At 39.5% G+C, this 17,968-nt stretch overlaps 2 protein-coding genes across 3 annotated transcripts in view; one reads left to right on the forward strand and one right to left on the reverse strand.

Moving 5' to 3' along the window:
- TRAPPC12 (trafficking protein particle complex subunit 12) overlaps positions 1-4,542 on the reverse strand; it is a 50,972-nt gene extending 46,430 nt beyond the window's left edge. Inside the window, exons 1-2 of one of the 2 annotated variants that reach the window (XM_063389212.1) lie at positions 4,427-4,542; positions 2,400-3,598 (exon numbers count right to left, since the gene is read on the reverse strand). In XM_063389212.1, the coding sequence (XP_063245282.1) occupies positions 2,400-3,593 (1,194 nt within the window). In that variant the 5' untranslated portion in view covers positions 3,594-3,598; positions 4,427-4,542. Of the gene's footprint in view, positions 1-2,399; positions 3,599-4,341; positions 4,397-4,426 lie in introns of those variants that run through there. The other variant, XM_063389219.1, reaches the window with a different exon arrangement.
- The window catches only part of EIPR1 (EARP complex and GARP complex interacting protein 1), a 72,685-nt gene continuing 59,206 nt past the window's right edge, over positions 4,490-17,968 (forward strand). The window contains exons 1-2 of the mRNA XM_063389226.1: positions 4,490-4,645; positions 13,599-13,682. Of these exons, the coding sequence (XP_063245296.1) occupies positions 4,604-4,645; positions 13,599-13,682 (126 nt within the window). The 5' untranslated portion in view covers positions 4,490-4,603. The remainder of the gene's footprint in view (positions 4,646-13,598; positions 13,683-17,968) is intronic.

Raw genomic sequence — 17,968 nt, forward strand, 5'->3', positions numbered from 1 at the left:
ACCCAAAGAATTAAGCAAAGATGGTGTATGCAAAATGCCATAAATACAGAAGATTTTTTTATTTCTTCTAACAGTACTTTGGATCCAACAGTCCTTTGGTGTAAGAAACAGTACAAATTACTGTAATGAAACAAAGGACAGTGACAGAAGAGAGCAAGAAATGAAATGAAAAAATGAAAAAAGACACAATGGAAAGATAACAAAAAGCAGCACTCAGATTTGTTCCAACACTTGGAGAACACTTGTACAGACAATCCTTACCATACACAACCCAAGATAAGTTTAAATAACAGGTTTTTCTAAATGATTGTGTAAAAGTAGCATGCAGTTGAAATAAAAATAATTCTGTATTTTTCTTGGTGTGATTTATCAACACAGGACTTACCTTACAATACAGTTTCTGAGCAAGCAGGGCAAAAAATAAAGTCCTAAGCTCATCAATACATGTCACGTGAAATTTCCTCCTTCCCTGAAGCACACTTAGAGTTCACTCACTGCAAATGCATTTTTCAACCAACTTCTCTGACCACTGCACGTACCTTGGTTTAACATCTTGCATTAACATTCAGCATTAGCTAACTATTCATACCAAAGCTGTAACAACCCTTGCTGGAAGCTGCTTTAACACTGAAAACATACCTCCCACAATGTTTCAGTTGTCATTTCAAACTCTCTACAATTTCAGTCTCAGTTAAACACACAATTTGCAGAACATACTACAGAACAATCATGCCAAACTAGGGGATGTCAAATCAGTCAAGGCATGCACTCAGGCCACAGAAAAGCAGTAATTGGAAGTGAGGAAAGTTTTCTAAACATAAAGCACTTCAAAACTTGTCCCTGTGAACATGTCTAGGAAATTGGTATAAATGATAAATATTGAAGGAAGCAGTAGGATTTCCTTTCATTCCATTGATGATGTAACATCAGGTCTTTCATAGAAATACATCACACGGACGTTGTCAAACATCTTCCCTTCAATTATATACTAAATGGTAGATCTGCATATTTGCACATGTCCAGATTCAGGGAATGATCAGCAGAAACAAGCCTTTAATCCCTGACTGGGCTGATGAAGGTGAAAGAGAACTACTGTAAAAAAGGAAGCTTGCAAAAAGGAGACCACCATCCTTGGAGATTGCAGAAGGGATCACTCCATCTGTCTACCTGATTAGCTGTCAGAAGAAAAAGAGTACACACTGGAATGACTCATCAAGGTCTAAGGGATATTTCGGGCACAACTGGAGGAGGAATAGCTTCCTATTACAGTGGTTTGTTTCATGCTAATTACTTGGCTTGTGATAACAAACTAATGTTTTAAGAGAAAGCAAACCCAAGAAGCAGCGGCAGTGTGGCATGTATCTAAACTGGTATTTATTGCTTGCAACAGAAACCCAAGATTTTTCAGATAATTCACCTATAAGTCTGGACCTGATTCACTCCAGAAACTGTTCTGATAGCTCCTGTAGATTGGGAAGTTACTGCAAGACTGCTCTCTGTATTCGACTATTGACTGATGGTCTTTATTATGCATAATTAAGGATTAAAGTATCCAAACCCTCAACACCATCTATCTACACAACAATTCTATTATCCAGATGCATAGATAATAAAGAGTAGGATTAGCCTGTTTCAGGCTAAAACATTATGATGGTTAGCCTGGCTGAGCAGCCAGGATAAAACTACTTCATGAGAAATCCTGAATAGATGTGAGTAAAATTTCCCAAATTCTGAAAAAAAATGCTTTATGCCTTCTCACCTCTTAGCAATCGATAGATGACAAAAAATTACATTTCACCACTATGCTGTTTGCTTTGTGATCTCCTCTAGGCTTTTAATTTTGGTGTTATCCCTTCTCAACAGCTTGGTACAGCACTCAATCTTTCTTAGCAGTTATACCTTTCCATTGCTTAGGGAAGACAGAAATGATGCCATTTCAGTCAGTGTTAACATTATTGAGACCACTGTGAACATGAGTGAAATTATTTCCCACTCAGCTGCAACGGGGAATTCCACAAACAAAGCTGTCTGCTCTCAGACTCTGTAGCACAGCTTAGAGGGTGTGTGTATATATGCCAAATGTAAGTATTATCTCACTAACTCAGAGGATCAGAAACAAAGTACTTAAAAATACAAACAGCTTTAGCTCCTACAGAAACTGTCAACACTGGTTTTCAATGTAGCAAACAAGTGTCAATATGAATAAATGAGAGCTGGTTTCAGCATCCTCCTGTACAAGGCAGCAGTGACATTGCATTTTCTAATTAGGATTGAAGTAATACACACAAGATGACCATCAACAACAATATGAAGCACTATGATATACAGATTATTGGACAGCTTTTCTACAGTATTTCTAAAACATAATTGTAGAGTAAGATACAGTAGTAGACTCTTACCTGGATATTATCAAATTTTAACCCAGGCATGGTGAGATTCTCTTTATCTATGAACACAGCGCTGTATTGTTGTGTGGCAACTGAAATGAGAACATTTCTTGTCTCCTCACTAGGAATCCAAGCATCATTTCTTCTATCTAGTTCACTCATATTTAAGGCTGTGGCAAATGGGTCATCACTCCCAGCAAAAACAGCCTGGATTTGTGAGAATGGCTTGGGAGATTGAGTTATTTCTAGAGATGATGAGGGAGCACCTGCTTCAGATCTCCCATTTTGCACGGGGAAAGTAGGGTTGGATGAAGAACCATCTCCACCATTAGAAAGAGAGGACATTTGCTCTGGAACTGAAGAGCTTGCATTGGGATTACTAACAGAAATAAAATTGGATGTAGTAAATGAATCAAAAAAATCAGAAGCTAAAGTATTAGTGTTAACAGTGTCACCAAAGAACTTGCTTAGACTAGGACTTGGTTGAACTACCTGTGGATTAGACTTCACTGGAGTCTCTATTATACTACTAAAACTGGGAGATTTCACCATCTGAGGCTCAAAACCATCAGGCAGGAACAACTGTGGCTGGGAATTAGCATTGTTTGCTTGGCTGAAGATGGTGCACACAGGAATGGGCTCAGCCTCAGAAGATGGTTTGGTAGTACTGGGTGACAATATTTGGTCCTCAGGTGTGCTTTCATCAACATTATTTGGTTTTGTTTCAACAGGAATGTTGTTTCCCAACTTTGGTTCCTCCTTCACTGCTTCCTGAATTGATTCTTCCTTTAAAGATGTCTGATCATCTGTTCCAATCTCAGAAATGTCTTTAGGAGTTTCTTCCTGTTCAGTTTCACTCTCATTACTTAAAAACTCTTCTTTATCCACTTCTGTTTGTGTTTTTTCATTCTCTTTAGCTTCCATTTGGTCTACAATCTCCTGAAGACAACCAAGTTCACCTGTGTCATCTTCACTATTGTTTGGAGAATCTGAAATAATGACACTTTCCATCATTTGCTCATTAAGTTTATCTAAAAAATTATTTGAATCCTCTGATACAGTTTCATTTCCCTCAGACTCAAATTCATCTCCACCAAGATCAATGGTTTCCTCATGAAAGAGAATTTCTTCCTGAGTTTTCTGCTGAGCTACGTCTCCATCTGTGGTGCTTTTTGCATCCTTAGCATTGCTTTCATTATTCTCCATAGTAACTGGAAAAAGAGAAGCCCCCACCGAAACAAGAATTAGTTTTATTCTTTGTATATTGCTCAGGTGTCACAGTGAAACTCCTAAGTATCATATAAATAGTGAAAATCTTACTTTAAAAGCATAGTAATTTCCCTATTTCACATCCTCCCTTTGACATTTTTCATTTAACATCTAATCACAGAATTAATTCTGAAATTATTTTCTCTTTATCTTTTCTGTAAGTCATGAAACTACTCAGATTGAAGACCAAATGCTTCCTACTAAACACACACGAAACAATATCATAGAATCACACCAGAGTATGGTTTGGTTTGGAAGGGGACCTTACAAGATCAAGATTATCTGATTCCAAACCCCCTACCATAGGCAGGGACACTTTCCACCAGACCGGGCTGGTCACAGCCCGATCCAACCTGGCCTTGAACTCCTCCAGGTTTGGGATCGCCCCAACTTCCGCGGGCAACCTGTTCAGTGACTCAACATTTGCTTTCCCGTTCGCAGAGACCCGCTAGGTCCCGGTTTCAGCAAAGGGAAGACTGGGCTCACGCTATCACCACTGCAGCCGCCGAGCAGGGGCCGGCTAAGCAGGACGAGCGCCCGGCGGCGGCAGCGCCACTCGCGAGCCCCCGCAGCCTCGGGCTCGGCGCTGCCTCCGGCGCCACCGCGGGCCCCCGGGGGCGAGCCCGGCCCCCTCACGGACTCCTCCCGGCACAGCCCCGAGCCGCCCTAGTGACCATCCGCCCACCCGGACGCCCCTTAGGCCGCGTGACCACTCAATTCTTTCCATTCCATTCCGTCCCGTCCCGTCCCGTCCCGTCCCGTCCCGTCACCTCCGCGGCGCCGCCGCCACGTCCGGCTCCGCTCCCCCCCGCACGGCGCCTGCGCAGGGGCCGCGCTGGGCGGGGCCGCGCGCGCGCACTCCCGGAAGCGGCGGACGACGGGCCGCGCCGAGGGTCAGAAAGCTTCAGACGCGCCGGGGGCTGCCTGGCCGGACTCGGGGGGTCGCGATGGAGGACGACGCGCCGGTGATTTACGGGTTGGAGTTCCAGGTGAGCGAGAGGGGGGTTCAGGGAAGGTTGGCAGCTGCTGGTCCTGCCGTCCAGAAGGCGCTGGCAGCGGGGTCGGGTGTACGTGGAGGGGCAGAGGAGAGCCCGCTCAGGGGAGACCGGCGTCCTCCCTCTTCCCCCCGGCCAGACCGGGACACCCGAGCACGGCGGGGTGGTGGTGGCGCTTGGCGGCCGCGCCGCGGTGTTTGAGGGTGGCTGCAGCGGCCGGGAGTCGTTCCCCGCTCCAAAGGCGCTGTTTGCAGGGCGGGTGCCGGGCCCGGCCGGGCTCCTTCCCCCGTGGTGCCCGCGGGATCCTGCCCCGGCACCGCTCCCTGCTCCGCCTCTGGAAAAGGCTTTGTCTGGCGATGGAGTGGCACGAGAGTACCTTGATTCTGCCTTGTCAGAAAAAAAAAAAAAAAAAAAAAAAAGACTAAAAACTGCTTTTCGAGGAGAGAGCGTGAAACTGTTTCCAATAAGTTTCATAAAATTTCAACGAATTTTAGTTGGTTATACTCTACCGTAAATGTGCGTGAACTTTGTGGGAGCTCCCTGTGAGGTCTGTGTAGGTGCATTTGTTCCACGGGACAAATCTGTCCGTCACATCAGTATTTTATGGCTGTAAGGAAATGGAACTGTCTAACTTAGGAATTTATTGATCATCTTTGAGGAGCACAGATGTTGTGTTTAATGGGGTGTCTGTAAGTTCTGGGAAAGCAGAGTGAGAGGGACCCTAGTTCATTCTTCTTCACCCAAGTGCTTTACTTAGCTTTTGTGTGTTGTCTTTGGCAGCGGCTGACTTATCATCACTAGCCATTATAGTAGTAATACCTGTAGAAGAAAACCAGCATCTACTGACAAAGCAATTCATTCTACAGCAGATATAGTGATATAAATATCTACACATGCACTTTTTTTTTTTCTTTTGGCACCTTTGCTGAAGTGTTCATGAAAAGTAATCTGCAAAGGTTCTTTGTAACAAATGTCCTGCATACTGAATAGTGTGTTCTGTAGTCCTGACTATACCAACAGATTTCATTAACAAATTTTGTATTTGTTTGGTTTTCCTCTTGTATAGAAGCTGCTACGTAATATTCACCTGCATTAATTTGGGTAAGCTAGTGTGTACTGGGACCTCCATGGACCTGTGTATCCTGCCCCCTCCCATACTATGTATTTCCTACAGATGACTTCTCTCCTGTGAAGTATGTAATTTGTTGGAGTTGTCTGGCAGGAGGATAAACCAAAAGGATGAATAAAGTGGCTGGAATAAAAGGAAATTGCTGTTAATACAGATCACTTAGGAAGAGGGTGAGGAAGGAAGAGATAATTTATGTGTAAATCAGAAAGGGAGCATAGAGATGAAGTCTCTGTTGCTGATCTCCGTTAACTCCCAGCATGGCTTTAAAGCAAATTGCATCTCTGTGCTTTTTGAAAATGGAGACATAAATAGAAACTTAAACCTAAAACTGATCTGGTTTTTCCAACTTTGATCTCCAGGTCTAGTAAGACAGATTATTATTTCTTTTAACATTGTTTTCTTCTGTGTTGCTAGATAGTAATCGTTAGCTGTACCATCACAATTACTACCATCACAATTACTGCTTTTTGTCAGAAAGCATCTCTTAAGACTATTTTTTCAGCCAAGTTTTAAAAATTTTGGCTTTGCTTCTTATGTTTGGGCTCCAGCAATCATTGAAAGTTCATCTTTGGCCAGTGGTGGAGAAAGTGTAGTCATGTAGATGTGCTTTTCATCTGACCTAATGTGACCATGTTTATGGGAACATAGAGCTGATTCCTCCTAGATGCTATCCACAAACTTACTTACAATTATTTCTGCATGGTTTCTGTTCATTTCTATGTACAGAATGTCTTCTGATGTATTGTTATACGTAAGGTATCTTAGAGTAATGAACAAATACATTCTTCTCTTTTTGATCTCTTGGGTGTGTCTGTGAGCAATATGAACATTTTACAGACAGGCAAATTACGTGTGAATTCTAGGGTGTATGACTCTTTTTGTGACTTAAAAAGACTGTCTTACCATAGTTGCTCTGATTGTCTGACTGCAGGGAAAATGAGAAGGTTACAGTGGGTGGTGAATGAAAATGTGAGATACTGCTTGAATTAAGGTACTGAGTGATGTGACTGTGGCTCATGATGATGGATACAAAGCAACAACAGCAGCTGCAGAACATTTCAAAACCAAGGCGGTTCTTCTAAAAGGAATCTTGGTAGAAATAATGAATTGCCTCAGTTATAAGAATGTGATGAATGGGGTCCCAGGAATATCACTAAGTGCTGATTTTTTTCAGTGAAGTTATGTTATTGTCCTGTGTAGAGTTGGCCTAGGCTTTATTCTCTAACCTCAAATATATGGTATGTCTACCCCATGTTGAATTGGCTTTCATTTTCAGGGAGTCGCAATTTTCCCACGTTTTTCTTGAAGGTTTAAACAGTGACATTTTGAGCAGGTGTGAAAGCACCACTGAACATCTCAAAATACTATCTTTGCCTTAGGTTAAGGTTGACTGGATAACATTTATAGCCCTGGAAATGAGCAGTGGGGAGAGATGCTTTCTGGGATAGGCATTTGGCTCAAACCTACATTTTGCTTGTTTAAAAGCATGCAGAAGCCAGCCAGCCTCATGAGATGAGGGAAGAGGAACATGACTTACACCAGAGTGTGATCATTTTGGAGCATGTGTTTGGCACATTTAATGGATTTTGGGGATGCCACGACACAGAGCTGAATTTCAGCATACTGGATAGTCATACTCTGTGTTGCATGTCAAAAGTACACAGAAGAACCATGAGCAGGAGGCAAGGACAATAGAAAGGTGCCTGGCTGAGCACAGGGCTATACTGCCCATGGGCAGCTCCAGCAGCACCCTGAGATAGGGTCTGGCTGAAGTAGGCTTGAAAAAAGTGCACTGATGCTTAGATAGAGTTAGTGTTCTGCATTGTGGCTGCCCTGTTTTTTGAATAAGCTATACTTGGCCCATTTTGTGTTGTCTGTTAGTTGTTAGCAGATTTTGTGAATCTGGTTCACAAGACACTTGGTTTTTAGGACTTGCCTGCTTGCAGGAATAAGATGAAACTTAATTTCCCTAAAGCCAAATGTGTTTTCTTAGAGTAAGAAACTTAAAGCAAAATACCAACTGAAACTGGTCCCAGATCTTCTGCAATCCATGTGTGTACACCTATTGTCATCAGTATGTATTGAGAGTAGCTCAGCTGATTGACCTGTGATGGGGTAAAAGCCAGGTGAGGATTTACTACAAGTGGGAAGTGTGTGTCGCTTGTGTGCTACCCAGGGAAAGCTGTGCTGGCTTGCAGACAGGGCTCTGTTCCCAGTGTGGGAGTGCAGAGCCTAAAGCTCCTATTGGCAGTGGGGTTCTCTGCCCTGGGGGAAGCTTTTGTGGTCTCCTGTGGGTTCAGAGAGAGTGGCCTAAGCAGAACCTACTTAATAATTTCCGTCCAGCTTTAGCAATGTCTTTGGAAGATGTACTTTGAAAATTGAATCAGTTTAAGAAACTGCATAATAATGTCTTACTAAAATTCCTAGCTTTTGTGTCATTTCTCTTTCTTCTATAGGATTACTTGCCTCATGAGTGCCGATCTTGTATATTTTAAACCTTTGTGGTTTGAGGTGTTACTGGAGGAACAAAAGTAGCTAAGTGGCAAAGCTCTCTTAACTAATCCCCCAAAGATCTTCAAAATGCATGAAGTGGAACAGTTGGAAAGTATTTTTTTAGGGCTCTTAAGCAATTAGGAGGGTCCTTCTAATGTTAGAGAAATTATATGGTACAGAATAAGGACAATGTGGAGATACAGTTAGGTGAACTTGAAGGAACTTTTACATGATGATTGTTACCTTCATGGCAAATGAATGAGTTTTCTGAGGATGATTGTGCTCTGCAGGTCTTTGTGTGCCGGTTGCATTCGTTGCTGTGAGAGTTTACAGAATCTGTCAATCTTTGGAATAGGGTCAATGCACTAAGTACATCAGTGGTGGGAATCCTTGTGCTGTGAAAGACTTGGAAGCAGCTGTCTGAGAGCATTGAAGGTCACCTGGGCATGTGTGCTGCCAAACTTTTCAGTCATAGTCACTGCAGCTTATTGCAGCCACTGAGAGAGTCTCCTACTGTGGTGGGAGAAACAAGACTGTCTTACCCTAGTAAAAATCAAAGTGTACTTACTTGAAAATTGAAATTGTGCCAGAAGGCAAAAATAACATTCATGACACTGGCAGCCTGGGGCTTGTCTGGGGGAACAGGGAACTTGTAGTCTGCCTACAGAACGAGGCATCAGCAAATGCAGCTCCTCACCCCAAGTAGCAGTACACTAGTCCTGGTTTTCAGCATGAGCAGGTGGTCAAATAACTTTAAATTCAGATTGATGGTACAAATTTCAAATGATGCCTGGTTTGCAGAATATTTTTGTTTGTCTTAAATGTAATACAAATATTCAAATATTGAGGTCTGTTTCTTTTCTTGTTTATTAATAGCAAACCAGTGCAATGCATCAGCACGACAACATATGTATTGGACAAGTACTTTTTTGTTTGTCTATTAATGCCCTAAATGGTAACAGTCAAATTAACAAACAAGCAAACAAAAAACCAACCCAAAACTTTGTGCATCTGGCTGGTATTGCAAAAGATGTTGAGGAGTGAAAATTTTTCAGAAGAAATTATGAATAAAGTGTAGAGAATCTGTGTAGAAAATATCAGAATCACTGATACTCTAGAATGCACTTAGTTTAAACCAACCTTCTTTACCCTTTTGAGGTTTGTCATTGTGTTCTTCTGGACCATCTCTTGGTGTCATCAAGTACAATAGACTCTATTCCATTTCTTCTTATCCAAGCTTTTTATTATTCTGCAGATGGCCTCAATTCTCAAGGGCAAGGTAGGAGGTGATCTTTGCCCAGCATCACAATGAGCATAGTGTCGGCGTAGCCATGATGCCCAGTCTCCAGTTAGTCTTACCTGCATTCTGCTACAATGATTGTTGTTTCTTTTGCTTTATCTGGATACTGCTAGTGTTCTAGAGTTTTAAATGTCCTTTGCATATCTGTAATAAACACCAATCACTCGTTTTTGGGATTTTTGGAAATCTAATAAAAATAAAAATGGTTATAAAAAAATAGTAATACAAATACAGTAATAAAAGTTAAACAATTTAGAGTAGGACAATTTATGAGACAATAATAGCGAAGAGATACAGCCCGGGCCAGGTACCTCTTCCTGGACAAAAGTGAGCCAGGAAAAGGACCCCGTTAAAAGCGAATTTACCCCTTAAGACGAGTCACCTCATGATTATGCATATTTTATTTAAAACAAGACATTTTGCCTGATACTCATCAAAAACTTTCTGTTAATCCCTCAGGTGCCTCTGAGTCTAAGTCAGGTTTGAAGAGGTTCGTTTCTGTAGATAAGGAATGCCATAAATCCTTCTCCTCTGGAAATTTAGGAGTTTCTGTAATTGTTATCTCTGTGCGAAGAACCCCCTGATTATCTTGTCCTTCTCCTGAGCTAATGAAAATAATATCTCACACGTGTAGCTTCTATTTTAACTACTAGAGCTTAATGTTAATTACAAAACTACATTCACTATACTATTCAAAAGTTAATACAGCGTAACTTTTCAACCTAGCCTAATACATATAGTAAATATCTGCGCAGAGCCATATAATATGCATTTCTCACAACATCTATTCATAGTAGTGGATTTGCAGTTCAGTTGTTGTCCTGTTTTGTAAAACTGCTTGCTTTAACCTATGCATGTTTCCTCATAGGGCTATTGATAAATATGAAGTTTGGACATGTAGCCAAAAAGTTCTTTATGGTTCACCATGTTTTAAACTTTGCTTGCTAATATTTTTTCCTACAGTTAGGCCTCCTTTAAAAATGAAATTATGTAATTGCATAAATTGTTGTATTGTCTAGCACTATCAGTTTGGGATGTTGACAGCGTGTGTAAGGATTGCTTGTTTTCTTGCTGCTTGTGTCTTTCAGATGTGTATTCTAAGCATTTAGAATTATTTAGCATGTTGTTTTCTAAGCATTATGGCAGTTTTTTTAGTAAGTAGTAGTTTAATACCTTGGGTGGATTCATAAAATGGTTGGTGTTGGAACAGACCTTAAAGATCCTCCAGTTCCAACTCCTCGCTGCCATACCTTCCACCAGACCAGGTTATTCACAGCTCCATCCAGCTGGGTCTTGAACTCCAGGGACAGGAGTCCACAACCTTTCTGGGCATCCTGTTCAGTGCCTTACCACTCTCACAGTAAAGATTTTTTTTTAATATCCAATCTAGACCTGCCTTTCTTCATCTTAAGGCTATTTTCCCTTGTCCTATCACTGTGTGCCCTTGTGAAAAGTCCCTTTCCACATAAGCCCAGTAGTAAACTCCTTTTGGGCTAAATACATTTCTGTGTTCTGTGGGTGCAGAGTTAGAAAAATAATAATTTCTATTGGTTTAGTTTAATCAATATTCATTTTACTACACTTTTTTGCTTGTTTTCTATCTATGATCTGCAGTCATAAGGCAGGATGTTTTATGAAAGATTCAATTTGCAACATGCTTTGACAGGTTACAGTACAAGATGACAAAGTTAAGGCATTTTCCTTGATCTTGACAACACTCCAGATTCAGCTGTATTGTTCATTACAGGGATTGCTTGGTGTCTTCATCTGTTGAAATAACTTTTTCTCCCAAAGTAACAAAGAGTAGACAAAATTACATATATCTTTGTGCAGGAGACAAGTGATAGTCAATTGTGCTGATATTGATATTATGAATCAGAGTTTTCCTGATTTATGAAGGCTGAATGAGTTTGAACTTTGTATCTTATGTGTGGATGTTGCAGGGGGTTTTTGTCAAGGGATAAATAGTGTGTTTCTTCTTGTGAAATGTATCTAAATATTTTTTCTTGTCTTTTTTTTTTCTTTTTTTTTCTGCAAAATAGAAAATTATTTTAAGGAAGAGCTAGAGAAGCTGATGACATAAATGTTACTATGTACTTAAAATTTTGTTTTCGGTACTTCGAGTCCAACTTTATGCGTTTTTGAAAGCAGCTTGATGAGACCTACTTGAAAAGCGTTGAAAGGGCTGGAAACCTCTTTTATTTCTTTATTTTGTTAAAGATCCCAGAGGTCTCTCGTTCTCTTTGATGTACAGAAACAACAGAAGCTTCTTTGATTGAAGGAGATACATAGCTGTTGGCTCATTTCTAGTGTTTTCTCAAAATAATTCAAAGCAGGTCTTTTAAATGAAAAGAAATGCTTGCAAAGATGTGCAAATGTAAACTCTGTTAAAGACAAAAGCTTTTCTGCAATAATCTTGGTGGACTTAAGTTGTGTCTGTCAATCAGGAACACTCTAGGTTTTTTGTAGATAACTGCTGCATAAATAAGAAAGTAAAGTAAATTGGATGGATTCACGCTGATCTTTGATCTTCATTTGGGTATTTCGAATACAAACTACTCATTATGTTCTCGAGTTCTTTTTTATTTTCCCCTATATAGATGTTATAAATGTAGGTATAGGCTATTAGCCTATACTTTACTAAGCTTGTTGCATTTTTAAACTTTTGATGCTCCATCTAACACAAAATATTATTCTGTTTAAATTACACATTTTGGATACCAGAAAAGAAGTATCTGCTCTATACAGGTCCAGAGATGATTCTGAAAAATAAGTTTTTTCTTATTGCTATTGACAGACAATGGTTTGCATGGTTTTGCTTTATTTAAGAAAGGTCCAGTATCTTTAAGTTGCTTTTCTAGCATTAAATTGCTCTAAATTTGGGATATAATATATTTCAGATATTCCCTTCCAAGCTTTTAGGCATCTTTTTAATATCAATTTCAAAGAAGTTTCAAACACAATGATATTGAAGTGTTCCTGAATCCCAGGGGTAACAAGCTGCAGGACAGGATGGCAGTAGGGCTATTCAGCAGTCACCTGAATCCTTCCAATGTATTTGCTTGCAGTATTGGCCTTAGTGTCTGGAGAGATCTGAGCTGTTTTATGCCAAAGTGGATGTGAATTGCAGAGATATATTTTAGGTTTTAAAAAATCATATTGAAAAATATTATTAAGGATATCTTTTGCATGGAGAAATAGCAGGTATTCCTCTCAATATATAGTTGCTGAAAAAGCCTTTGAGTATTAGTTTACCTCCCATTTACTCAAAATTATCTAAGAGAGTCTCTGCTAATGACTAGTGCAAGCTAGTGATTGTGGTTTTAGTTCAAGCTGTGCTTTATTTATCAGTGTCTCCCATGGCCCTTTTTGGTTTGTTTTGCTTCTTCCAAGACTGTGGTTGGTATAAGTTGAAGAAGCAAGGCAGAGATTCTAGCAATGCCATTAACATCATACAACAAAGAAATAACATTATGACAAAAGTTTTAAAGGTAAATAACAAATTACTTCTCCCATCATTCAGACAACTTTTATCTCTGATGGGCTGCAGTGGAAAAGAGGAGGCTTGGTTTTGAATTTGTTTCTAAACTTGGTGGATAACGATAAGAAAAAATTAATTTTTACACAGGCATATTCAACCTCAGTAGTGTGAAAACTTCTGTAGGAGCAGCCTCTTTCTTGGATATCATATTGGTTTTTAACAATAGTTAAAAATTGTCCACTTTTCTGTAGAGTTTTTTCAGATGCTAAATGAAAATTAGTTTGGAAGAGATGCTGCGTTTAATGTTACCCCCATTATGATGAAGATCAGGTAATGTGTTTAGCACCTCTGTTCCTCGATCCTCACAAGTACGAGAAGTTGCACAAAAAATGTATTAAGCAAAATGGACATAAAGGGCAGGAAAGTCTGCCATTTGTAAGAATGTAATGTTTAAAGTGACAATTGATATGTAAGTTTCAAGATTTTTGCTGAAATTAATGAATTTTATTAATTGTACTTTTCTAATGCCTTTTTTCTTCCCTAGGCACGAGCTTTAACACCTCAGACAGCAGAAACAGATGCAATAAGATTTTTGGTTGGAACACAGTCTCTTAGATATGATAATCAGGTAATTTTTCTGTCAAATATCAGTTATAATTTTTACCACTTTTTGTAACATTGTTCCAGTATCATCCCTGTTCTTTTCTACCCCCTGTTGAATATGAACATTGATAGTTAAGTTGAAGACTTCTGTAGGCAGAATGTAAAGATATTGGTAGGAAATGTAGGTGAATGAAAGCCATCTGTATTTTCTGAAAGTCATTGCTCTTCTCAATTATATGACTAAATCAGATTGGTTTAGTAGAGAAACTGCTATATTTTTGTTAATTTTAATCTATAGATGCTCTGGAGCTATCTTTAAATCCCTGAAGAGATGCAAAGTAAAACAAAAGTCTTTAAGCCTTAATTGCTTCTAATGGGACTCCTGGTACATGCACAGTTCAGTGTACATGATGCTTCATGAACGGAATTTTTCAATATTCATTATTGGAAATCAGCTGTGTCCTTTCTGATCATGAATTTAACAATTGAAACTAAAATTTGAGTGACTTCCATGGCTCAGTTTTTCTTGAGCTGTTTCTTTCGAAGTTAAGCGTATGAGTTGTAATTGTACAGCAATTTTAATTTTTGTGACTGAATTTCAGTAGAAAACATACTGAAACAAGTTCTTGAGGCTGAAAGGGTTAGAAGGCTGTGCTGAGTGCAGGTGGCATGGCTTGGGTAGCAGGAGAGCTGCAGCGGTGGCCTCTGACAAGAGGCCAGGGGCTGCCTGTGTCAGACCTGGCTGGTTCCAGTGAATCCATTCGGGACACACGTGAGTCCATTTGCCATGAAGGCCCTGTGCTGAAGCAGAGAAAAAGAGTGAGATGCAAAGAGAAAACACTCCTAACCACCACTGCCTCATATCCCCCTGCCCCAGTTTAAAGGGTTGGAGGAGTCTGGGGTGAAGTTCAGCCTGGAAAGTGGGGGAGAGAAGGTACTTGTCTATTTTAACTGGCAGTGAACTAATTCATTCACCCAAACCAAGTCTGTTTTGCCCAGGATATTAGTAAGTGACCTCCGTGTCTATAGTTGGCACATAAACTATTTCATTCCTATTCTTCCTGGTTTCTCTCCCTGTCTTTCTTGGAGAGAGCAGGTGGGTGGGTGTCTGTTAGCCAAGGCTAACACCCATCACAGAAGTCCCTGGAACTGGATTGAGTGACCAACACTTTTGAAAATGGCCTGTAATGGGCTGCACAAAATGACTTGGAACCAAATATTTGGGACGTGTAAGTTGTCAATTCCAAGTGAGGTTTTGAATTCATTACTCAGTGATAACACTGGATGAGACTCAAGAAAAGTTATTACAAAGTATAAGGGGAATGGAGTATTCAGTTTATTTACATTTCAGGTAATACTTGGGTAAAGAGTAACAAAAGAAGTGGCAGATAAGCTCAGTTAAAATTAGTTCAATACACATAATAATATTTTTGATTTTGCTGTCTCTTGCTCTTCAACTATTTGGTATAATGTGTTTGTTTTACTGTGATTTCTGTGATGGTTTTACAACTTGCTCAACTAATTAAATCCTGATACAAAATTGTTGTTGAAGAGTGGTTCTCACTTATCAGTTCTGTTCAGCCAACAGATCTTTAATAGTTTAATTTTTCTGATTTTGGTAGGTTTATTGGGTATATGCTATGTATTTTAGAACTATTTGCATATGTTCCAGCTTTTCTTTTTCCAGTGAATAACATTAACAATAGAAACGCAGGACAACTTGTAGTGTATTCACAAATGTTTGGAGGTTATTGGCCTTTAGCTGTGCCTCAGGCCATCATTTCTTCTCAGCTAGTTCCTCAATCCCCAAGAAGTTCCCTAGGCCTCAGCTCATTATAACTTAATTCAGCACTAGGTTCTCTACATTTGCATAAAAACTTTTTTAGTTACCTGACCAAACTTATGAGCTTTCTTGCAACACTTAATACTTTACTAAGTCCTGCACAGTGAGAGGTTTTATCATGTGCAGATTATTTCTTCCCTTCTGGTCATGGGCAGGTGTAGTGCAAATGAAAAAGCAATAATTTTACAGCTGGCGTGATAACTTTTGCCTCATTGAGGTTTATTGCTGTATGAAGCAATTTTAGGTATTATATTTTAGGTGAAAATATTTTCCTATTAATACTAGTATTTCAAAGGAAAGGAAAGTTTTTATAAGATTTTACATTGTTAATATTTGACATATTAATAGTGTATAATACTTGGCATTTGGTCCTCATAAAATGCTGCAAATGGTTTAAGTAATAGCACTGTGTTCTATATGGTGTAGTTTTGGAACTTTTGTCTTCAGTACTTTCATTGTTGCTAAACCAAATGTCTTTATTGTACACTTTGGAAATATGCAAGTATGTAATTTATTCTTATCTCATTCTCAGAACTCTTGAAGTTAATTTCAGTCTTGTGTCTTAGAACTTAAAATACTAATTTTCATAATTTATGTAGTGTGTTGCATCTGCTGTACTCAGTACCTCAAACCTTGTGTTGAGTTCTGCACTCCTCACTGCAAGGAGGACTTTGAGGTGCTGGATGTGTCCAGAGAAGTGTGATGGAGATGGTGATGGGTCTGGAGCACAACTGTTACAAGGAGCAGCTGAGGGAGCTGAGGTTGTTTAATCTAGAGAAAAGGAGGCTGGGGGAGGGGTGGGTGTGTCTTATCACTGTCCACAGCTACCTGAAAGGAGGTTGTAGCCAGGTGGGGCTTCTCCCAGGCAGAAGACAAGCCAGGTGAGAGGAAATAGCCTTAGGTTACACCAGGAAAAGTTTCAGCTGGATATTACGAAATGTTTTCATGAGAAGGGTTGTAAAGCATTGGAAAAGACTGCCCAGGGAAGTGGTGGAGTCATCATCCCTGGAAGAGCTCAAAAAAGTGTGAATACCACAGTTGAGGACATGGTTTAATGGTGGACATGGTAGTGTACAGTATTTGGTGTTGGAATACTTTCTATGAAATTTTTGTTGTCCTTAGTATTTAGTGAAGTGATTATTCCATGTATCATATATTTGAATCAAGTTGAGTAGGAATATCCTTAAAAACATTGGGGGAACTTTTGCAGTTCTTTCTGTTATGCTGATCAACTTATTGTGGTAGGTGGTGTTGATTGGCATAGCTGTGAAAGATGTAATTTTTCAACTCACAAGATGTAAACAATACCACTGCATAAGAATTAAATTTTGTATTTCCCAAAAATCTCAGTCTGGGCCTTTCATGAGCTACCTGTGTGTTCCACCAGTTTACAGCTGTCCATGTTGTCAGCTGAACTGGAAACAACAACAGGGAGAATTTGGTTATCTGTGCCTTCAAAGGGCTTCAGATGGGGTAAAGAGCACTCCCTTATGTGCCAAGTGACTTTTTAACCTGGTTGGTGTGGGAAGAGATGTGTGTGACTGTAGTATATGGGATTTAGATTTATGGTTCACTTCCTTGGGTGAGAGACTTGGCCTGAGCTGCCAAAGGAGACTCCAAACAAAAACAAGCTATGAGGTTAAACTGATCTTTTTTGTCACTCTTAAAGATGGATATGCAGTTGTTGGGGTAGGTGGATAGTGTTCTGATTCTTGAATAGATTTCTGGGTTCAAGGCAGCAAATGAAATCTCAAAAGACAACTTGCTAATCAATTGCAGAGGCAGTTCTATGCCTAGAATGACAAAATGGAAGAATAATATAGGTGATGAGGTCCAGGATTATATTTGAAGGAGGAGTTTCTGATGACTGTTTGGGCAGTAGAGAAAAAGATGACGTGTAAACCCATCCCCTTAAAAATAATAGTGTTTGGATGAAGTTGAGACCTGTATTACAGCTTCTGTATTTCTGCATAGCTAAGATTTTTGCAGTGATTCAGTAGTTAATTTAGTAAACTTGATTCAGTCATGATGATAACTTGGCTTTTTTTTTCCTCTTCATTGCTCACCCAATTTTGAATAAATTTTCAGTGAGGCTACAGTTATTTAAAATTTGAGTCTTCTATATTTATTTGTCCACTGTTGAGCTTAGGAGAATTAGTACAATGAGTAAAGTTCCTTCTGTATGTTATGCCAGGCTAAAGTCTTCCTAAATGTCTTGTATTTCTGCGGCAACTGTAGAAAAACAACTGGCTAAAAAAAAAGGAGGGAAAATGATAGTAATGTAGACCTATTAAAAAAATAGCAAAGAAACCTGCTACAAACAAAACCGAAAATAATAAAAAGCAAGCTTAGCTGTGTCTTTTAAAAATATTATCTATATATTTAAATATTACTGTTTTTCTTCATCTTTCAGTGCTTTATGTTTCCATATAGTATGAAAAGATTGGATTTCTATCTTGGTCAAGATA

Source organism: Prinia subflava, chromosome 2, assembly GCF_021018805.1.
Source record: "Prinia subflava isolate CZ2003 ecotype Zambia chromosome 2, Cam_Psub_1.2, whole genome shotgun sequence".
Taxonomy (NCBI): Eukaryota; Metazoa; Chordata; class Aves; order Passeriformes; family Cisticolidae; genus Prinia; species Prinia subflava.